General features: G+C 39.5%; 2 protein-coding genes across 2 annotated transcripts in view; one reads left to right on the top strand and one right to left on the bottom strand.

The window, feature by feature from the left end:
- Positions 1 to 24,110, bottom strand: part of rassf4a (Ras association domain family member 4a) — a 29,365-nt gene extending 5,255 nt beyond the window's left edge. Inside the window, exons 1-6 of the mRNA XM_049600692.1 lie at positions 24,004 to 24,110; positions 16,332 to 16,400; positions 16,105 to 16,180; positions 3,657 to 3,763; positions 1,771 to 1,850; positions 257 to 426 (exon numbers count right to left, since the gene is read on the bottom strand). Coding sequence (XP_049456649.1) covers positions 257 to 426; positions 1,771 to 1,850; positions 3,657 to 3,763; positions 16,105 to 16,180; positions 16,332 to 16,384 — 486 coding nt within the window. The 5' untranslated portion in view covers positions 16,385 to 16,400; positions 24,004 to 24,110. The remainder of the gene's footprint in view (positions 1 to 256; positions 427 to 1,770; positions 1,851 to 3,656; positions 3,764 to 16,104; positions 16,181 to 16,331; positions 16,401 to 24,003) is intronic.
- Positions 17,090 to 19,370, top strand: LOC125903652 (C-X-C motif chemokine 11-like). The gene is made up of 4 exons (XM_049600694.1): positions 17,090 to 17,203; positions 17,381 to 17,510; positions 17,602 to 17,685; positions 18,797 to 19,370. Exons 1-4 carry the CDS (start codon positions 17,137 to 17,139, stop codon positions 18,930 to 18,932), a joined length of 417 nt encoding a protein of 138 aa, XP_049456651.1. The 5' UTR covers positions 17,090 to 17,136; the 3' UTR covers positions 18,933 to 19,370.
- Positions 24,111 to 24,429: the final 319 nt, after the last annotated feature.

The following is a 24,429-nucleotide window of genomic DNA, read 5'->3' as shown; positions in this document are numbered from 1 at the left end:
TCCCTCAGTCTGAAGCTGGAATCTGTTCAATGAAAACACATACACACACGCATACTGTATTCAGGAGAAACTGCATGCTGTGTAACCTTGTGTTCTGTGGAACATTAATGAAATCAGCTCACAGCAGGCTATTGTGAAATTCAGCCCAACTACAGGCACACCAGCACAGGAAACTCCTGCCCCTCTGCAGCTGCAGATGTGTCAACAATGGGATACATTAAGGCCTTTGCTTGTTTGTATGTTCTGTTTAGTATACCTTATGGTTGTAGAAGTGTCCGTTAATTGAGAACCTGTGTGTGCGCAAGCGCTGCAGATCTCTGGCAGTGTGTGTCCTTGACCTCCTCTGAACCTGCATGAAGGAGGCGTCACTCCTGGTCCTCAGCAGCTGAGGAGAATCCTCCTCCTCCTGAGCACCTATGTCACCACCTCAGGGTAAAAAAACACACCTCTCATTATGCATGCATCAGTTGTGCATGTTTTTATATATATCAGCAGAACAAATAAATTGAATACTGGTTAAAATAAGCCATAGAATATTTTTCCATTGCCAGTAGACCAGTATGTACTTTATTTTTTTTCTGGTGTGTCATCATAGACAAGTCAGAAAAGAGTTTAGTGAACAATAGAAAGCAGCATGGAGGCCAGTGAAAATCTTATGGTGGTGACTTTCATATCTCTTTCTTATTTAGCCTCTCTCTCAAAGTTGGTGCAGACTGAATTTTGAGTGATGCCCGAGAGTTGCTTGGATGGAGACGTATTGGATTTTGTGGCAGCACGTCATTACATTGCCCCAGTAAAGGGATAACAATTAGCACGTCCACCCGGTTGTTGCATTTTCATCACAGCCACTTGGAGCCAATCTGAGTTGAGACCGATACATACTTGCAGCTACTGCAGAGTCATTTGTCCCGGGAGTTGTAACCTCTCCCATGAAGTACAAAAGCCAGATTTAAGTGGGTATTCATGTTTTTTGTTTTGTCCAGTTGGAAAGGGTCTTTATAGACTAAATGAATAATTTACCTCACACTTTTGTCCTGTGTTATTGGTAGATGCCACTCTACGAAAAATGGAAGGCGTCCTGGGGGATGGGTGGGTTGAATTAGAAACAAATCATTGGGTAGATACACTGAAAGTCATGCCTTTTTTCCCCCTTAAAGCTCCTTGATACTGTTATTAGTCAAAGCAGTGTTGATTCTCCTTACTTATTTCATTTCATTTATAAAATTGGACATCATTAGACATTACAGTAGAAAGTGCCAAACTCTGTTTAAATCAATAATTAAATAAATAAGTGGCCCACTTTTCATCTTTTGCATGGTATTCATTCAGTCATGAGATGTTGACCCACAAACTTTCTATCAGAATTTTAAATCTTCTAAGACAGAATTAGGATCACCATGTGAAAAAACTTCATCGTGAAACCCAGACAAATGATCATGATTAGCAGGGGGGAGTAAATTAAATGTTTAAAAAGAAAAAAACTGATTATCTGTGGTTAAGAAGGACCTCTGGACACTGCCTAAAAAGGCTAATGTCAGGCCCGTGGCTAAGTATTCTAACCCCAGTTATTTATAGTGTTGGTGATCTGATCAAGGTGGCATCTCATGATAATCTGTGCTCAACATGTGAGCCAGCTTTTCCATTGAAACTGCTGAATGAGGCGCTTGTTGAGCTTTAATCTGTTTCAACATGTGCTTGTAATCTACATTAATCCAGCAGGTGTATGTGTGAGTGTGTGTGGGGCAATGACTGCACGTGTATGTTACTCACTAGCTGGTGCGGTGTCTCTGCCCAGGGAGTTATTATTAGACTCAGCTGAGAGCTGCTTTGCCACAGCAGATCTATCGTTTCTGTAGAGAGACAGAGGAACAATGTGATTATGTTAGTTAACATTGCTAACACCTGTTTATAATGAACAATACTTAAAATGCATCCAGGTGTTTTGCAAAAACAAGATTTAGCTGATCTTGACTCAGTAAGGTCTGCCTGCTAGCTTTTTTCCAGAACTTTTAACTACATCTGGATGAAGACTAAGATGTGGTTGATATCCAGGAAAAAGCTAGCAGCTGGAGCTTTATCTGAAACACCAGTTCAGCATTTTGGGAAGTATGCTTATTTGCATTCTTGCCAAAAGTTTGACAAGCAGATTGATACTATTTTCATATGTGCCATTTAAATATGAAGCTACAGACAGGGACAGTTAGCTCAGAGACTAGAAACAAGGGGAAACAGCTAGTTCATTAATTAATACATTATTTCTTGTTTGTTTGTTTGTTGCTTGCAGGCAAGAGCGGCGGACATTTTTATGTGCACCATTGAAATTGCAACCGTTGTAGTGGACTAACTTCTGTGTAAACTAATGTGGCAGTTTTGCAGTAACAACCAAGTGAGCAGTGAAGTAGTGACGTTCTCAAATAACCAATCCGTAAGTTCTAAAATATCACAATAACTGTTATTTCCCTGTTTCTTTCTCTGCATGTTGGTTGAAACACGTAGCCTAAGCTAAAACTGTAGCTGCATGCGAACAGCGAGTGAGAGCTGCTGCTTTAACGGGCAGCTGAGAAGCAGAGGCCACAGGGATAAACAGTGTACAGATCAGCATATTTTCACATTTAACTCTGAATCAAAGGTTTCTTTCCACCACAACAGAGATGCTGATTGTTGAAACAGTGGACTAACTACTTAGATGACTAACAAGTCGAGTCGAGTTTGAATGAAGTGTGTTTTAACATGAGTTAACAAAGCAATAAAGCTAACAGTAGTCTTGTAAATTAAATCTGGATTAGTGTACTGTTGTATTTTTTTTTGTTTAGGTATACGGACAGGCCAAAACGCCGCTCTCAAACTTGTGAGTGTGACACACTTTACAGCCCAACTGTGTGTGTTGTCACCAGAACAACTAACAACAATTGCTATTTTCTTTTGTACTAGTCAAATGACCACAGCAAACAGTGCAATGTCCCCTCTCCTTTCATTCTTTTTCTATGGTTTTACCTTTGGACAGAGCCAGGCTAGCTGTTTGTCCCTGCTTACAGTCTTCATGCTAAGCTAAACTTAAATGCATCCAGGTGTTTGCTAAGATCACTCATCATTTCTGTCTAACTACTGTTTCCAAGGTCAATTTTATTTTCAGTATAGATCAGCCTGCCATCTGCATAATTTCTTTGATCAATTTATTAATCATTTTTCCCATAAATGTCTCAAAATAGTAAAGACGATGGATTTAAACTGCTTGTTTTTACATGACAGTCAAAAAAGTTTTGGACATTCAAAATATATTGCCAATACAAAGATAAAAAATAATGTGAATAGTCTTTGTATGCCATTCCTTAATATCTTTTTTTTTATGTATTCATATGACCTTCTCTGTTAGGCTATATGGTGTAATATGTACATTTCCCCTTTAGCGATCAGTCTTTTCTCTTATTTTATCTTTTCTAAACTCTAACATATGGCTAGATATTTAGTACAGCAGCATTATCTATTTTACAGGGAGAGGAGTTTTCCCAGTATCCTTCACTACATAATACAGGGTGGGGATGCAGGTGAATGAGGTCAGCATTTACAGTTTGAATTTCTCTGCTATTGTGTGAGAGGTCTCTGCTGACAAGCAGTTTAACACATGAATCCGTGTCAGTCTGCACGGGTTGTCATACCGGTTGAGACGGAATCTTTCGTTGTCGTCGTACATCTGCAGTCTGATAGGTCGGCGCAGACCCCAGTAGATGTTCAGCAGCCCCTCGAGGATGAGCTCTCCATCCTCCTGCACACGTGCAAAAACACACAGACACACACACACACACACACACACACACACACACACACACACACACACGACAATAAAACAATAATCATCAACTCTCGTGGTCAGAGGGGGGATATCCTCTTGGCTACCTGCCACAGTGGCTCAATATCAGGTGTACGTGCAGAAACAGTCGCTCACAGCTTCAGGGTGAACCCTCACATCTTGGAGAAACCCATCAAGTTCGACCCACCCTCTTTTACACAGTACAAGGGTGAAGTCACGTCTGAGATGGCAGCAATAATGAGAACACAGACATGGCTGCTTTGGGTCACGTACACGCAGGGGGGAAGGCATTTTGATTTCACAGAACTGAAACTAAATTTAGAAAAAATAAGGTCACATTTATCTCTCTATTCTGAGTGTGGATTAAAACAGTGTCCCCCTGTTTATATTTTTCACTTGGCTTTTGAATGGAAAACTAAAAATAACAATGGAAAAAGGTCTCAGGGGTGTAAAACACATTTTAGTTCATGGGCCACATACAGCCCTGTTTGATTCCAACTGGGCCAAACCAAAACCATTGCATCATACGTCACCTATAAGTCACAATGCTTCCAAATGTTTCATTTTCTTTTAGTTTAAAGAAGTACAAGTACATTCTGAAAAGGATCATCCTTTTATAAAACACATGATTAACAGCCAGTTTTTCCACATTCATTCAGTCAACCACTCACTGTAATCACATGCATTTCTCCATACAGTTCCACTCCTGCGCAGCAATGCTGCGTCACCATATAAAATAAAAGAAGAAGCTGCTGAGACAGCAGGTGAAGTTTTCCCCTGCCTTACAAACCATTTACAAATCTAAAAGTCTTCCGGTGCCTTAGCAATATTGGTTTTTTTTTTTGTTTGTTTTTTAGATAAAAGTCTGATACAGATTCCAGATGTGTACTGAGGCTGCTGATTAACAAAACTTTGCACAATATTCAATATCTTTAAACATGACCACAATAAATACAAATTGCTTTTTCAGAGAACTGTGGTCTGGTTCGGCCTCTGAAGCCGCATGCGCCTAAACATCTTAGACTTTGCAATTGTGTTAAAACTTGGTGTGGCAGATCAAGTTTTGGCCTGAATGGTTAAGCCTGTGATCATTTTGTTTGTGCAGATATTAAAAAAGATCCAGAAATAAACCGAATATAACACACTTACTGTGACTGTTGTAATCACAGACTCAGTTCCTTTCATCTCAAACAGCGTGTTACATCATCACAATGTCTTCTTTGATACCCCAGAATACAATGCAGATCTTTTAACCGAGATTCCGATGATGTCAACTCCTTCTGATCAATTTTACTCAATCAATTTTACTTTTATTTTTTACTGTTACCCAGTAGCGCTTTTAGTGAAACCCCAAGTAATTCAAGGTAATAGATTAACTGTAAACACATGCATACATGTATTGTACCTATACATCAGAGAGACATATTATAAAAGGGATGACTTTTATAATATTGAAAACTCTTAAGATCTAATTACAGAGTTTAGACGGTAAATCATAATCATGTTAATTAGGCTCCTGTATCAGAAAACATACTGCACTTAAAGATATACGTATACACATACTGTACAGTATATGGGACTTACTGGTCTTGCACCGGGCCTTTGTTAAAACAGGAAGAGTCAATGGAAGAGAGAGTTCACGCTCATGACAGATAAATGGGGAATTATTTGCGAACAATTTGTCTCAAGGAAAAGGAATCAAATGTCCAAAAGTACAAAAAAGTTACAAAAAGGGTCGGTGTGTGTGAACCTTTTCTGTCATTTTAAAACAACTTGTCTGACAGACAAACAAAATCAAGACGCATCTTGAAACTAGGGCTTGTAAATATATATGTAAATATATCGATTTTGTGTTATGATTCTAGATATTGGCTCAGAATTTGGATATCGTAATATAACAAGTCTTGTCTTTTTCCGGTTTTGAAAGACTGCATTACAGTAAAGTGATGTCATTATCTGAAAACTGTTTTAGCTGTTGTGAAATTTGCCCATAAAGTGCCACAGGAATGAGTCCTAAAACCCAGAAATGAGTTAGTATTTCATCAGTCCTGGTTCCCTCGTTTTGATGTCAATGGGTTTTTGTTTAGACATTTGAAATAAGGTCGGTGGTTCACACAGGCTTAAGGGCCTTCCACACTTTGTTTTAGGTCATAAAATACATCAGTTAATACCCTAATGAATTCTGAAGGTTTTATGTGCTTATAAAAGTGTGGTTTCAAAAAAGTGGCTTAATGGGACCACAGAATGTTATCTCATTGAACACAGCTTAAAAGCGTCGCTGTGATGCTGATGTTATCAGGCGATCATGGTGTAATTAGTTTTTTGCTTAACATTAGCTTTTTACTTCTGGCGATTGCATTTAGGCTGTAAGTCATGAAAGTGGTGCTCATTTGTGAACATTATCTTGCTGAACAATACCTGTACGTATCATAAACGTTTGTTTGCCACAGAGCTTGTTTTTGGCAATAATCCAAAACCCAAATAAAAAATCCTGTTGGCTTTTTGACCAGGGCAATGCTAACTTCCGCGTTGGCCTACAGAAGAATGTCATACCTGGAGCACTTTATACCCACTTAATCATTATATCCACATTACTGATGATTATTTAGCAAAAATCCCATTGTGTAAATATTTCCTGATAGCACCAATGTTCAACTCTACGTTATCACCTGCCTTACTAGAAACCTAAGAACTCTGATCAAAAAATGTGGCTATAGTTAAAAACTGTTCAAGTTATATTAAGGCACAAAGCTGTTAATGAGGCCAATAAGCCTATTCCTGTCGTCTGGGAGCATGTGACCACTCACACACTGATGTCTGCATTAAAGCAGTTGACATGAGGATCTCAGACTGCTTTAAGAACCACGTGAACAGTTGGTGTTTACACACAAAAAGCTTATGGAGCCGAACCAATTCTTAATGCTGAGGCCTCTATATGTAGGCCTTTCATGTTTATTTACTGTAACTGGTTTAAGTTGCATGGATAAATTGTGTCTGACATAGTTATTTCTGACAACTATGTTATAGTTGTACAATAATGTGATTAAAAGAAGGCTTGTCAGTGAGAAATGAAAAAAAGAAAAATGCTGGGGAGGAAATCAGTCAGTTTTTAGTTGGGTCATCATATTAATACTGAAATATCAGAGAAAAAAAAAAAAACAGTTTCAGAGGTAAGACACATTGTTCCCAGGGACTTCATTGTTACTGGAATATAAACATTCAGAGCAGCTGCACCACTGAACCTTGCTGACCCACCACTCCTAAGCTTCCTGAGTAGGCATGAACACACCCTCAAACACACACACACGCACACATGCGCGCGCGCGCACACACACACACACACACACACACACACAGATGTGAGTAAGGTCAGTAGAGCTATTTTTGGAAGTAACAGCTAATCGCTCTGCTTCAGCGTGCCTCTATAAAGGCTGGATACACACTCCGCTCCAGTCATACTCAACTGAACGGACTAACGGACAAGACAACACTGTTTCGCTCTGCATGTCAACACAACAAGTCAAGCACCAAAGGTGAGAATGCTTCTACTTTTTGTTCTTCATTATCTGCTCGTATTTATCACAGAGGGCTTACAATTTAGCCGCTTTTATGAGTAGATTTTAACATTATATTACATATTTCACTTTGTTACAAACCAGATATAGAAAATTGGGAACATAAATTAAGAAATAATTTTTAAATCTTAATTATAGATATCAAACTAGGAAAGAAGGTATGAACAGTTGAAGAGACAGCAGACAAAACCACAAATGCAGATACATGACCACTGTAAAGATTTTTTCAGCAGCACAGTGACAGACCCTGATTATAAACAAAGTGAAAACACAACTCTAGATTTGTTCTGTTGATAAAAATTTGGACTTATTATGTCATTGAAGACAAAGAGTCACTGTCTAACTATGTGATTTTTCCTCTCCTGCTGCAGCATGAAACGCAGGCGGCTGTTGCCTTCCCTGCCTCTCTTGCCCACCATCACTGAGACACTCGAGGACTTGCCTGTCCACCCCTCATCCTCCCAGTCTACCCAGAGCTCCCCGTCTCTGGAAGACTACATGAGCAGTATCCAGGCTCTTGCTCGTCCTGCTGAGACCCCGAGCTGTGGCCCCGTCCGACTCCAGAGGTCCCCCAGGCTGCGGCAGTTCTCAAAGGCTCAGATGAAGCTCTCTGCGTCAGCCTCACTTCCTCGCGGCTCTCCCCGCACACTAAGGACTTCCAGACATTACAGTCTGGGTCTAAACAGCACAGAGGATTTTTCTCTCAAGATGAGCAGAGAAAAAGATTGCAGGGGCAAAGACCCCGTGGACTGGCTGTTTGGACAGATACGGACTTAAAGAGAGACGCTGTTGTGGGACGCCCTGAAAGCACTTTGGTGGAATATCTCAACATCAAACACGGCTGGAAGAACCTGTTCTGTTGATCAAGATTAAAACAGAGTGTGTGATGGGACTTATTATGACATGTGAACAAAGACAAAATGTTCACATGGCTCCGGAGAAAAGTGAAGATCTATTTATTTCTATGCACTGAGGACTGAGGTCTACATGTTTACATTGATGTTTTGTAAAGATGTATAAGTTAAAGTGTCTAATAAATTACTAAAATAATCCTGAACATTGTTATTCTCTGCTGATTACTACACAAAAGAGCTGAATATCAACACATCTCAAATCCACATGCAAACGGAGCTGAAATCCTTAGTGATTGTGATTAATCAGAGATAAAATTATTTGCAGCAATTTCAGTAATTGTTTAATCCTTCCGGTCAAAACAAAAATGCAAAAAAATGTCCGGTTTCAGCTTTAAAAATTAAACTGAATCTCTTTTAGTCTCTGATTGTTGGTTGGACAAAACTAAACACCTGAAGACATTAACCTGGGCTCTGGGAACAGAGACATTTTAAAGACTAAATGACATTAACTGATAATAAAAAGTAATCATTGGAATGCTGCTGCCAGGGTTGCATCCATGGATGTACTGTATAAAAAGGTGGTAAAATGTAACTTAGTACAGTTACTCACATACTGTACTCAAGTACACGTTTAAAGTAGGCTACTAAAGTATTTTTATTTTATTCTCCTACTTCAACTTTACTTCATTTCAGAAGGAAATGTTGTACTTTCTCCACTCCAATACATTTATTTGGCTATTTAAATCAATAGCTAATTTTCAGACAATAGTTTACATGCAAACCACATTATTAGCCAGTCCTGGAAAGTAACTAATTACATACAGTCAAGTAATTTATTCAAGTATTCCTGGTAGGCCTACTTGTATTTTACTTGATGAGATAAGAATGTACTGATCCCCTGGAGGATAGTTAAGTTAAGTTTAAGTTTATTCACTTTATTAATCCCCCTGAGGAGAAATTCAATGTTTTCACTCTTGCTTGTCAATTACACACAGGTCTGAAAGACACACACATGCACAAACAGGACCTATACATGCACAAAGTGGAGAGATGTCAGAGTGAGGGGGCTGCCCTTTGGTCAGGTGCCCCGAGCGGTTGGGGGGTTCGGTGCCTTGTTCAAGGGCACCTCGGCAGTGCCCAGGAGGTGAACTGGCACCTCTCCAGCCACCAGTCCATATTTTGGTCCGGACGGGGACTCAAACAGGCGACCCTCCAGTTCCCAACCCAAGTCCCTATGGACTGAGCTACTGCCGCCCCAACTTAGACAACTAACTGTTGTATAAAGTGCTTTATACAACAGTTAGTTCCGGCCCTGCGGCCTTGTGCCTACGACCGAATCACAGCCGTGACAATATCACAGTACAACATCACTCCCTCTTGTGTGATATTGCTTAATTAAAATGACCTCTTTTGACCTGCTGGGCTGAAATAAAATGTTCCTTACATATTAAAGCATCAGTAATAATTATCCAATATTAGCATTAGACAGGGGAAGGTGCCCTCCTTAAGAACAAAGTAATTTTACTGTGATAAAAAAAATGGATATAATTTTAGCATGTACAGGATGATGATGCATAAACAAACACACTCTTGGGAGAAATAAATTGGTAGAGTAGCCATTTTTGTTGTTATAGCCCAAAAATGAAAATCTTGTAAAGAGGCAAGTAGCCCCCGAGCTACAAAACAATCTATCTAACTGAATAAAACCAACTAAAATCCCAACCTTGACCAATTAATGGGTCATCTACAAGCCTTTAAGCCTTTCCTTCAGTCTAATTGTTTTTATTTCAAGATGTCTTCCTCCAGCAGGCTTGCTAAAAATGTTTGCTAATTTCAGATAGCTAGCAATGTTAATGCTTGCTAGCTATCTAGCTAATAGCACTAGTAAGCTGTTGAAACTACAATACTATACTATTACTATATGTGAATATAAACTAGGCTATATAAAGTCTCACATGACTATATACTAGATAATATAACTGAATAGTATTTCAAGGCAGGACGCCCCTGAGGGTTTTCAACCCTTTTCTAAGGGAGGCGTCAAGCCCCAAAGTGCTTGTGTTGAGAATAGATTTAGTGCCATATATTGGTTAGGAGTGGAATTAAGGGGGTGGGGGCATCTCACCCCATCTTACCCTATATTATGTAATAACACTCACACCGGGGGCATTTTAATGAGTACTTATTCACACTACTGCAATCTGCTTATAATACTTAACTAAGATTATAAATGAGACTTGTAAATGAAGAATTTCTGGTGTAGTGTTGCTACTTCTACTTTAAATAATCTGAACATTAACCACCACCAAAGTCAATTACTACAGTGTGCCTCACATCTAAAAAAAATACCAGCATCCCTCTGCCATCTAGTGGTACTCAATGGTGCTACAGTGGTGGCATTTTTAAACCAAACAGTATCTGACGCAGCCACAAGAGGGAGCTGCATGTCCATAGACTGGTATTTAGGTTAACACAGTGGACAGACATGCACAGGCAAATACATTCAGCCCCTCCTGTGTTAAACTGAGCCCAGTGTTGACTTGGATCAGACTGAAATCTTTTGCTATCATCTGAACAAATCACCTGGAGGTTAAAACATTTCTTTAATGGGAAGATCAGGGTTTACAGCCCTTTTGACACAGATCCACCATGCTGAAGTTCTCTTGAGTGAGACAGTTATTCAGGCAGTGCTGTGGCCCTGCGTTCTGAGCAGAGAGAGCAGAACATACCTTCAACAATCAGCATCACATACAGCTAACACAGCTAATACAGTTGTATTCTTGGTAGGCATTCATGTTAGAGCTTGTTCTCTCATCAAAATTTTGGTTCAGTTGAGTTCACCGTGGATGGCACCGGGCTTTCATGTCAACATGACATTTCCACTCACAACATGACTAACACTCATTACCTGACCACACCTGCAGAGCGTGACAATGATGTAATTTTAAAACACTTACAAGTCAACTTATTTTTTTTCCACACAGAACCTGTTTACATCAGTCTGAATAATCAACCGAAATGAACGAACAGTCAGACATGTCACGATATGATCACAGTTAAAGTCTGTTTGGAATGACATTGCATGTCTACAGCTGTTTTTCATTAAAATTCATGGTCACTGTATGTTCTAAATCACGTTAGGGGTTTCCACATTTTGGTCTTAGGCCAGCATCCAACCCAAGAATGTCGCTGCTGAGTAAAGTTTGTAATGACTCAGTCATGAGTAAACTTTGGCCTCAACTCCATCACCTCTAACAATGTCACTATATCATGGTAAATGGAAATGCCCTTTTATAGGGCGTCTCTGGTCTTTCCACCACTCAAAGTGCTGTTACTTGTCACATTCACCCATTCACACTCACATTCACACACTGGTGGCCGAGGCGACTATACAAGGAGCCACCTGCTACTCAGTTTAACACACACTCACACACCAGTGGCACAGCCATCAGTGGCAACTGGGGGTTCAGCATCTTGCCCAAGGATACGTCCGGCCAATCTTCGGATTAGCTCAACCTCCTAAGCCAAAGCTGCCCTCATGATAGGTATGAATTATTGACAGCATGCTGTCACAGTGTATTTTGTACCCTAACAATACAGTAACACGAAAGTTCATTGGCTAGCTGCTCTGAAGCTTTTGGTCATATCACATGTACTCTCGCAGTGGATGCTTTTGGATATTCAAATTCACCATTCAGTTCCCTCATATAGTATCTCTTGATTTTTGAACTTCTTCAATAAACAACAACTGAACAGACTTTGCGGTGAGATTGTTTTGTCAGCTGCTGTTTTCAAGATCAAAAATGAACTTTCAATCTCAAAAAAAGCTTCTGTAGCTATGAATCATGATTTTAGCTCTCATGGTTTCATGTCTTAGTTTCATTTCTCTTAGCATATGTTTTAGTAAAGACAGTGATGTAAGAATGTTTGTCCAACATTGATATTGACTGATATTGACAGGGCTGAGTCAGTAAAGACGAACAGAGCCTTCAAACAGGAGACTAAAACAACAAAAGGGAAAACTACTCTATGTACCTGTAGCTTATTATTTCAGTGAGATTAAAGACTTAACATCAACAAAGTGGTTCTTGTAAGCTACTACAAGCAGAATTTATTGTTGACACATAGTGTGTAGGTTGGTCTTTTATGACATTGATCATTCTTACAGACTACAAACCAGTAGGCTAAATTTGTTCCTTCCTGTGTCTGAAAGTATTGTGGCTAATTTATGCTTTCCACAATTTCTTCCAGTGACAAAACACTGCAAGAAATTGCCTCCAGTCTCAGTTCTTCCACTTGCTGCCTTGATGTTTTACCCACTGGCTTCCTTAAAACTGTACTAAGCAGCCTGGTAAAACAACTTACTCTCATAGTTAATGCCTCCCTCCAATCTGGCACTTTTCCAAATGCTCTGAAAACTGAAGTCATCAGGCCTTTCCTAAAGAAGAGCAGTCTTGATACCACTGTACTGAACAACTATCAGCCTGTTTCAAACTTATTGTATTTAACTAAAGTTATTGAAAAAGTTGTCTACCACCAAACTGGCAACTTTTTGAAGCTGAACAATTGCTTTGATAACTCTTAGTCAGGTTTTTGGCCCCATCACAGCACAGCACTGTGCCTGAATACTGACTCAGTCAAAATCTCTGTTTTAGTGCTGTTGGATTTCAGTGGTACTTTTGACAGAGTGGACACACAAGACTAGAAATCTGGGTCAGACTCTATGGAACTGTCCGTAAATGGTTCATTTCCTCATGACAGGAAGTACTTGATTAGTAAATATAAGTCAAAGCAGATGGTCGTGACATGTGGGGTCCCACAGGGATCCATTTTGGGACCCCTTTTGTTTAATCTCTATATGCTTCCATTAGGCCAAATCATGTAAAATACTAACGTAGCCTATCATCATTATGTAGATGACACACAAATACAGATATCGTTTTTAACCAGGTGATTATGGACCTGTAGAATGTGTGTGTCAGAGATAAGACCAACATAATTGTCTTTGGGCCACATAAAGAAAGACAGGCCACATAAAGAAAGACAAAGTGTCAACTCTCACCTTGAGGCCTTCTCTCTCATAACTAAGAGTCTTATAACTTTAGCGTTATCCTGGACTCAGATTTAAATTTCCATAGCCACATCAAATCCATAACGTCATCTGCCTACTACCATTTAAAAATCCTTGCTAGAGTCAAAGGAATAATGTCAAAACATGACCTTGAAAGGCTCACCCACGCCTTTATTTCCAGTAGATTAGATCACTGCAATCATCTGTTTGTAGGCCTTTCAAAACAAGCTTTTGGGAAACTTCAGCTTATTCAGAATGCTGCTGCTAAGGTCCTGACAAAGACTAGGAAATATAACCACATTACTCCAGTCCTAAAAAGCTAAGTCTTTACACTGGTTACATGTCACTAAGAGAATTGATTTAAAAATCTTGCTGCTTGTGTATAAATCACTCTGTGGCTCAGCGCCCAAATATATATCTGAAATGCATGTGACAACCTTCTAGGACCCTGGGGCCGGCCTGTTGACTGTCCCAAGAGTCAGAACAAAACAGGATAATGCAGCGTTTTGTTATCATATAGCAGAAACCTGGAATAGCCTCCCAGATAATGCTAGACAAGCAATGACTCTGACCACTTTTAAGTCAAAGCTAAAATTGCTATTTTTAAAGGTGAGTTTTTAAAAAATGTTAAGCATTTAGTAATTAGTTTTACATCTTTTTTTTCTTTTTTTCTCTGTACTCTTTTATTGTAAATCTGTATCCTTTATTATGTTCTATATTTTATAACTCTATAAAGTACTTTGAATTGCCCTGGTGTATGAAATGTGCTATACAAACAAAGCTGCCTTGTTGTACCTTACCATTAATCTCTGATAAAAAGAAAAGTATTTTAGTTAAAACAATATTTTAAGGAATATCTGGTAATTGATTAAAGGTGCTATAGCTACTTGACATTCAGAGTATCTATGTTTCAGTCTGACCGGGTATATTCTACACACGGCTTTCAAAATGGAGATGGCAGAGTCCACAGCTTGCAACTAATAGTGCTAACAGCATGAACAGCGCTAACAAGGGCAACAGTGCTGACAGAGCTAGCCATATTATCTCGAGTAGTAGGAGAGACCAAAGGATGGGAGCTTTGCTTTTGCAAAACCTGCTGTATGAGTGCTGTGAAGAGCAGTGGCGATAAGCTCGCCAGTGGGACACACTCAGAGGGACTCATATGCAGTCAGATTACAACACACAGTGTGTGACTTCATTCTCTGCTCAGGACGCCATTACTCCACTTTATCTTTACATAGCAAATAGCTGTCTACTGCTATATTAATGGTCTGAATGTCACATATAGCACCTTTAAATTCAGGCAACATAATCAAAACAATGTGGCTAAAAGGCTGCTATGATGTTTTTGATTACCAACAAAGCAAATAGAAAGTTAAGCTACATATGAATGAGTCATTGTCACTTTAAGGTGAGTCATTGTCCTGTTTTGGCTGAGACCCTTTGTTCCCCTTTATCTTTTTTCCACATTCTCACCGAACTGGAGCCTTGCACAGTCTGTGTGATAACACAAAAAGCAACAAATAATGTGGAATCATTACAGCGATCACACTTACATATAATAAAAGTTATATATATTTAGGCTATTCTATAAATCTGGACTGTATCTATTTAGCTATTAGAGAAGCAACACGTTTTGGTTGAATTACTTAACTTTCATTTTCAGCAAAGTTCTCCAAGGAGGTGAAGCTTCTAGTTGTGCTTAGGTGTGTTGCATGCTGCCAATGATTACACTGAGATTGGTTACTTTCACCTTATGTATGCTCTGATAAAGGTCTGATAGACCAAAAGCTCAACAATAAAGTGAAACACTGCATAGATGTAAGTGTGTGAAAATCTTTTCTACCAGTCCAGACTTATTGATGTTTCTAGCACCTTGCCAAGTCCAGGCTGGGTGGAGTGATGGTTGTTCTGCATCATTTTCAGCAAGATCCACATTAAAGCTTCGGAAGAACCATTACAAGTTCCGGTGATGTAATGCGATGTGTTGAGTCATTCTCCATAATGAGTTTGGTTTAATATCTGCTCATCAAATGTCAGTGTTCAGTAAATACAACCATTTTAAAAGGTTCAAGCTCTTGCATCTTAATTTTTGGTTAATATTATGTCGATGTTGTGATATCATTGGTCCCTCTACTACACATGTGTATGTTTCATGTACACATGTTGTGTCTGCGACTGTGGGGGGATTTTCCCAGAATGAGTGAGTCTGGCTGGTGGGACAAAAAAGAGGGACAGATTGTGACCACCCTGCCCTGCACCATACACACACACACACACACACACACACTGGCTTTCTCTCAAAAACCTGCTGGTTAACACAAAGGGGAACTCCTGACCATAAAACCCATAGAATAGCTATCAAACAAATAACCAAAAACACCACAACAGCAAAACGTTAACGGTGGAAATACTTTGCTCAGTGGTTAGTGTATATGACTGAAACCTGACACTCCTTCCATTTTCATTTTGAGGGAAAAGGGATTTTTTTTTGTGGTTTCTCATGTTGCAATAAACCCAGGAATGCCAGGTCTGTGCTCTGAGCTGCTGGCACATTGGAAGCTGAACTGGTCTCAGGTTTTTTGTCCTCATTATCTGTCTTAAAATCAAAGTGCTGGTTGAACTGGTTCCAGTTTTGCTATGTGTGCAACCCATTTTACAACATGTCCTACAATCAAGCTCGCCCACACACATACCACCCGACACTTGTCAATAACTCGCCCTGTTTACCTTTTTTTTATTTCTGTTAGCACTGGCTTCTGTCAGGTGATCTGTCTGCGGCTGAACGTTTCTTACCTCGCGAGTCCTCAGCTGGAAGTTTTTCCCTTCGTGGTAGCAGTTGTAGGTCCTCAACAGAGATAAGATGTCAGGCCTGAAATTAACACAACACCATGAAGGGTAGATTAGCACTCACAGCTCTCACACAATGCAAACAGTGATGGAATTTAATACATGTAATCACCATTGAGATTTCACTTCACTCTGTGTAATTACTGTGCAGTAAGTGAACTAAAACGACTTACTTTGGGATAAGTTTCTCTTCACTGAGCTTCACGTAGGTCTGATGCTCACCCATTCTGACTGGAGCCCAGCTGTAGTAGAAATAAAGATTGAATTAGGTCTATGACATTGTGTATTACCATGTCTAATAATGTAAATTATGATGTGCATGTACATATGATCTTAATTATCCCCAGAGAGAGAATATTTTTGAGCATGTGCTTCTGAAAAGATGATTGACAATCACATAGAAATAAAACAAAAACAATAAATATTTCTTTTTGATTCAGCCTTTAAAATCCAGTCCTAAAAGCAGGGACAGGAAATTAGGAGAAATCACATGCTCTTTGTTGACACAGAGCCAACAGAGTAACATGTCGCGGCAAAGCTCGGAGCCTGGAAAACAGTGTCTTCTGTCTCATTCAAGAACAATTTCTGCTACTGTGGCAGGCTTCTTCTTAACAGTTAGCATCATAATAATGACAATAAACATGAATCAGTCATCTCTGTGACACAGTTTCTTAAAAAAAATGACCAGTCTGCAACACCAGTTTCATTTTTGCCTAATATGTTGAATGCACAGTAAAAACAGGAGGACACCAATTAATCACGGTGTCCTTGTGGGTGTCAGGTCTTTTCTGACAGGACAGAGGAATGTTGTCCCTGATCTCGGCATCCTGATTCCTGTGTCCTTACTCTTTAGAGGGAGCCATAGGGAATTTCCTGGTTTGGAAAGCCCAGTCCTGAGTATGCAGGGGGAGGAGCATGGGTATAAAACGGCAACATGTGGCTCAGGGGCTCAGTGTCAACGTTCAGCTCGTCTCCAGTATGAAGCTTTATCTTCACTCAGCCTGTCAGCTCGCCTTCCTGAGCCTCTGCTGCGTACTGATCACAGGTAACAATCATCCATGCATATGATCTCTGTATTCTTCCATAAAATGGGGATATAGTAAAAGTAGGGACTGTTGTTTTTTTGGGGCAAAGGTGTCTGAGCATGTGAACAGTAACTCAATATCTGCTCGTGTTGCTCCGTATTGAATTAACCTGTAATCCTGTTACTGTGTCTCTGCAGTGAGAGAGTCAGACAGCACGTTTGTCCCGGGAAGATGTTTGTGTCAGGACGTGCAACCAGGTGTCAGGGGGCAACTGAAAGACCTCAAAGTCTACCCAAAGAGCCCCAAGTGCGACAAAGTCGTAGTAATGTGAGTAACAACCAGATCATGTGGACACACACATTCATTAACACACACATGTCCAGATGAGTAAATGTGTGGGTTTATGTGTGTTTTTCAGAGTGACACTAAGAAGTGACAATACTCAAGTGTGTCTGAATCCAGAGGCACCCATGGGCAAACAGCTGGTTCGCTGCTGGAAGAGGTGAGAACCTTGATCTATGAAACTTTTAGCAAACCAGTACACACACTCACTAAGGGCATGCATGGCAACTGTGTCCTGCCTCTGTAGGGTTTTATAAGGGATACTACAGCTTCAGCAACCCTCAGAGTACCATGTAATCAATCACTTACTAGGGTTAATTTGCACACGACAACAGCAATATGCTCTATCTTTTTACACGACTGCAGAATGTTTAAGCCGTGTGTCGTAACTGGTTATGGAACAGTCCCACCTTTCTTCACATTTCCCGTAAATCACTGCCAACAGTATCTTATTGTTGCCAGGCCAGTTCTTGTAGTAACAAAGCACCTAGCTGAGCAGTTTTTACACCTTTCCTCTACATGTTTTGCTTCTTGTGAGACAGAAAAGAGTTACAGTTCGTGCCTCTAACAGTGGTAATCGACTAATTTTGTATTAGAGCTATATTTCCATGCTTTCCTTTCTCAGTGTATATAATGGATTCTTCAGCCCAGTTGCCAGAATAAAATGTTGGCATCGTGTGTTCCTGCAAACTATGGATATGTTACATTTGTGCAATTCATGCGTATCATATTAACACCGATAAATAGACATAGTTCAGATTACATATATTTAAGTTTCTCATCGGGGGGAGGAGGGGGTGGCGGATGGCGTGAGACCTTGTTGAGCCAGTAGCAAACTACTGTTCAAGACCAACAAACAACAAAGCGTGTATTTTTATTGACGTGTCAGGATATTTCCAGCCGTGCTTGTTGCAACAATATATGGTATTTTAACAAAATAAGATGTTTTTCTAACCCCAAGCAAGTGGTGTTTGTGCTTAAATGTAACCACAGTTTAACCACAGCGTTCAACTTGAAAACTGAAATGTAAAGAAAAATAATGTTTCACCATATCCGCCACATACAAAATGCACAATTGTAACACACCCCTGGTTTGTAGGGACGCACAATGCCAACATGTATTCTGGCCGTTGGTTTGGATTCTTCCATAAAAGCAGTTCATGCCACAACAAATGCACATTACATTGTATCTGACTTGAGTCTAATACGCACAGGAGTATCAATACGCAGCCCTTCCTCCAGGCTAAAGTTTGTACTGTTGTGTTTTCTAGAACTAACAAGTTGGGTCGTGATGTGAGGCTGTGTCTGAAGAGGAGGAGGAGGAGGGGCAGAGGAGGTCAGCGCCAGCGCTCTCGACAGAGGAGCCAGGGGCACAACAGGAGAGCTTCATCCTCTAACTCCCAGTAGTCAGCGAGTCTGACAGATGATATAAAGCCACTGCATGGAGAGAAATCTGTTCATGCTGATTCTTGCCACACTGTGGACACCCAGGCCACCAGAGGCCATTAAAAACCAACACCCTACCACTTTTCATTCCCTGAACGTCAAACGGCTGAGACATCAAGCTCCCCTAAACTGTCGTCTGAGCTGTAAATCTCTTTGCAGGCTGCAGCAGGGGGCTTTATTTTTTCTGTGCAAATGACTGATGTAGCGTTGAAAACTAAGCCCTGGAGGCTTGTCATAAATGTTAACAGTTTTAGCTTTTACACACTGTTAAATGGTCAATATATTGTTTATGTGTAGTTCTGTGGATGCAGCTGGAAAAGCTAACTGAAGACACTAAGCCAGTTATTTATTTTTATATCAATGTGAGCATTGTTTTTATAAATAAATATATCAGATCAACTGTGTGGCCTTGTGTGCTATTTCTTGTTAAAACTCCTGTTGTTATCTTTAGAGCTGAATGATGGGAATGACGATTACTTGCTTGACAGGATATGAGAGGTCACCTAACCCGCAGTCCCAGCTTTAGTTAATAAACTACAGGATGTGAGTCAGCAGAAGGCAGAGAGCAAACACATCTCCCTTAAACATCTGCACAAACATCTCAAAGCTATAATGAGACCTAACTGTGGGTTGTATTGTATTTTAAATATATAAAAATCTCTTTACATGTTAAATTGGCAGAGGTGACCACTTGATGTAAGGTGTTTTAGAAAACCTTAACTGTGCCTATTACAAATAACTGTTTAAAACCTTTATGGGCCACTGTTAGTGTTGCACAACTAAGATGTTCAGGTGATCAGGGCGTGAACTGGTGAGAGTGATTGCTTTATGATGTCTGGTAAACATGCTTCACACCAGCTCTGTGATTTCTTGTAAATCATGTGACAGATTAGACCCCAATAGATCTCAAAGAGAAAACACACCCACACACACACGTAATACTTTTGCCTACTTTTGCCATGCACCCACATAAACCTTGGTAATGGAAAGTTAATACCTAAGGCGTGTACCAACTTGTTTTATTTTTCACCTAAAACACCTATTGGAATTGATATGGGATTCTGCAGATCTGATATGTGATCTGTTATCACTTCATACTTGAGAACACAAAGAGGTAATATGGAAAGTGAAAGTAAACTGCTGACAAGGTAACCTTTGTCCAGGGCCGGGCAGGATAATTTAAGGGACTTTTCCTGTTGTCATGCTGTTCCTTTGAAGTCAGGTTGTTTATTGTTAGGATGAGACAGGATACCAATAGAAAGGATCTGTTAACAGCTGTCAAGATAACTTTGTGGTAACTGTTACTGGCAAGTGACCAACAGAAGCCCCTTAATATCCAACTGACTATAAGTAGGCTTACCCTTCATACTTCAATTTATACAGAATCTGCACCACTACATTTATGTGACAGCTGTAGTTACTTTGCAGACTGAGATGTTAGACACCAAATCTAGACCATCTTCTTATTACAAGTGCTGTGTATAATAAACTCAACAGCATATCAGTAATTTCAAATATTCCTCTTCTCAACCAGAGAAAACATTGACATGTTCTTTATTAATTCTCACTTTGAACAGTTAATCGTCACAAATGAAAACAGCAGTGTTGTATTCTTTTTCTCTTCAGTAAATGCAACAGAGGCAAGACGAGACCAGTCGGAGAGGGTTTACAAGAAACTATGTGGAAATACTAGTGTCTTATTGGTTGACAGGTCTGTCTATTCTTGGACGTACAAGCCGGTGTGTCAAAGACTTTTTTCCAAACCCACACTACAACACAGAGAGACAAACTGCCAAAATGGGTTTGTTCACAAAAAGAAGAAAATACCTTTGTGTATTACATTTGCCAAATTAACAAGAGTGGACAGATCCTTAAGAATTTGTTGTAGATAGTGTTTCAGAGTGATTATAAAGCTTTCCCAAATTCAACATCTCACAAAACTCTGCGATTTTGCGAAGGGAGTCTGGTACTGTCTCCCCTGGTGACAAAGGAGTGTATTGCAGTTACTGTACTCCTTAGATTGTTGCCCAAACACATCAAATCAACTAAGGTCTTTTGTCAGAAGTCACGTTGCATAATGTTATAGTGTAGATCCAAAACAAACTAAAACACTACATGACACATTCATTTAAATCCTTGAAAACTCCACATGCGAACAGGCTTTCTATCTCAGTGGAGATAGAAAAAACAAAAAAAAAGAAAAAAAGTTATTAATATTAAACACAATTTCTGCCGATAGAGAATTCTTCACAATGGCCCTAAATGCATCAGTAATAATAATACATAAACAGTTACAAATACTAGACTACACTAAACACTGAGAGTAACTATTCTGTTGCATATCAATACAAGTGTATTATGATGATAATAATCTGAATACTTCATCCATCACTGTTAAAATCTCATTTAAGACTTACAATTTTGAAAAATTATTAGACACTATTAATTAACAAAATTTCCCAAATGTTAACATGAGCTACCAGCTAAGAAAGAGTTTTACCGAACTTATTAACAGAACAAATGGAACAGCAACACTCACAGGTAAACTGTATTCTTATTTACTGTGTGGAAAAAACTAAACATGTTTCAACTAGAAGTCATCATCAGCGTAATCAAAAGGCAGAAATGGTAAATAATATAAACAGGTGAGGTTCAAACACCAGTCAGGGAAGAGAATATGTAACTGCACAACAGGGTCTATCTGTGAATGAACCTCCCAGAAGCATCCTCTCGTAATGAAGGAGGTGTGACCGCAATATAATCAGAAATAACAATGACTTATCACAAGCTGAAAGGTAACGAAAATATAAAACTCAATGCCCAAGATCAGAAACACATTGCTATATATATATATATATATATATATATAAATAAAGAGCCAGACTCAGCTCAGATACAGGTAATCCAGACTAATAAATAAAGATGCACATAAATACAAAAAACCCTAACACCTTCACACAAACTTCACACCTTTTCTGCAGCAGTCGAAACACAACCTCCTGTAATTAAATGTAACCACATGACTGAGAGTGCAAATCATAAAATACGTAGTTGCAAAGATTGATAATCAACTTTTATAGTAGTGTGTTTTTATGGTAGTGTTTGTTTCTCATGTCCATGTGTAATGGTATTGCACTAATAATAGATTGTGTTTGTGGTATTTCAGTAAAAGCTGAATGTATAAGGTAACACGATTTTGAGTATTTTCAACTACATTATATGTCTGAGATTTGGTCTGGCAACTGTGAGTTTTTGGTTTTCTGCTTAAGGAAGTGGGAAAAATTGGCAGTTACCAAAACATACTGAAAGATTCAGCAGATTATAGGGGTAGAAAGTGAAATGAAATGCCTCATTAAAAAAGGCAGATCATCTTATCTTCTATCTTTTCTGACGAAAGCTTGCTGTTTGCTAAGGACTGACAAGGTGAGTTAAACACTTTCACGAACGGTATCTAAAATACCTATCACTGTAGCCACAATCACGATGCTGGTGTTATGATGCTGCCACCTAGTGACTAAAGCATTTGGCACACTGAACTTCAACCTGATCTGTAAAGTGTACTGTCTATTTAAAAGTGCCACTGTCTGAATTATAAGTTGGGATTCAGTGCTTTCTAAAATGATCCATTTAAGTGTAGAGCATCATTTGGTCACATAATAAAGAAGGGAGGTTAATGAATTAAAGTACTGGTGTGTGATTTATTTCATACAAATGCAGCTCCACTTTGATTCACTCCATTTTGATATACTACTCAACCAGTTATAATAATAAATCTAACCTGGTTCATTAAACCGTCAACAGCTGTTATTCTTAAAAGCAGATCTTTCCAGAGAATAAGCTCTGGTACACAGGAAGTGATTCTTTTGCATATCCTGCAGCTGAAACAGAAGTTTCTTAGGCGAAAAAAATAGAAGAAGACGAAAAAAAAATTGCTTGCATGAGCAGCGGCAGCCACCACAAAAACCAGGAAACAGACTGCCCAGTACTGACCACAGCACTGCCTGACTGGGAAGTGAGGTGCAAATTCAGCTAAACAATGAACACTGTGAACAAAAGAGAGATTTCTGTCACACAGCTGCTACTCTAATGGACTTGTTAATCTTTGTGAGGATGGGAAATAAAATGTTAATGCCTGAACCAGTAGCAGCACCTATCAGCCCTCCATCCTCCCTTCCATGACCTCTGTCCACCTTTCATCCAAGGAAAGTGCTGACAAAGTGGGTGCATAATGGGATGGTCAGTCTATCTCTTATGCATATTTATACACAATAATGGCCATATAAATTTTCCATTACCTTAAAGATTCCAGTCTGTCACCATTATTATGAATTATTCATCCACTGCACATGGCTGCACAGGAGATGGACCAAAAGCTTAGAGCTGTGTGAAGAAAATTGAAGTCACTCTGATGGGTGATGCTCAGATTTGGGTGAATTTACATAAGCTTTCTCTTCTCTTCCTTTTCTTCTTTGTGACTAAATTACGCACCACCTCTGCGTGAAAGCTCCCTCGGTGGACAAAGAGCCTTCATTGCAGGTCTGCTAATTGGTTTGATCATCGCGAGATTCGTATCCAATTATCGCACCTATTCTGGCAGCTGCGCCCGAAGACTCCCATTCCCATGCGTAGAATGTCCAGGGCACCTCCAAGTAACGCGCATACACAACCTTTACACAGACATTTATATATTTAAGGACAACGCTGGCTGGAGAGAAAGAGATTAACTGGCAGATCACTTGCTGAAGATTGATTTATTGATCTGTTTCTATTGCAGCAGGCGAGCGTGTAGTTTTGTAGTAGCGTCAGATGAAAGCAGACGTAAATTTAAGTTTTTCACACCAGTCACTGCATTAATTTCCCTTAATGCAATAAATGAATTTATACCGTTAGTAACCTGCATCCAACTTTAAAACATTTCCTTCCTTCAGAACATTATGTTGTTTTCAGGGTTAAACAGATTGATCACATCAGTAAACTTCCTTCCCTCTGTTAGTGTGAAATGATCCTGCAGTACATTTGATCAGTTTCTCACCATAGCAGACTGCGTCCTCCGTCCTCTTCCGTATATCCACCAGCGATGTATCCCGCTTATCGTCTTCATGCCTCCCTGGCCGTGCGGTATTCAGAGCTGGAAGATAAAACTGACAACACGATGATCCAATAGAAGGCTGCACTCTTACGGCTCAGCCAATCAGCGTTCAGCGTGGGCGGGGCGAAGAGAGTCAAGGTTTCATATCTCTCTCCTCTTGATAAAGGTATCCTGAGGGCTTTACCTCAGCCTCATCAGTCTCAGCCATCAGTTTAAACTGTTATCTTGTTTTTTCCTTCAGTTTTTTTTTTTTTTTTTTTTTTTTTTTACTTATAATCAGCTAGAAAACTCAGGTTAGAGGTTACATTGAATTTTGTGTGTTTTAATGCAAAAATAAACAGTTAGGTTTATTTGATATAATGTCTGTTT

Source organism: Epinephelus fuscoguttatus, linkage group LG16 (genome assembly GCF_011397635.1).
Source record: "Epinephelus fuscoguttatus linkage group LG16, E.fuscoguttatus.final_Chr_v1".
In the NCBI taxonomy this organism is placed as follows: Eukaryota; Metazoa; Chordata; class Actinopteri; order Perciformes; family Serranidae; genus Epinephelus; species Epinephelus fuscoguttatus.
This window is presented reverse-complemented; position numbering and strand designations above follow the sequence as displayed.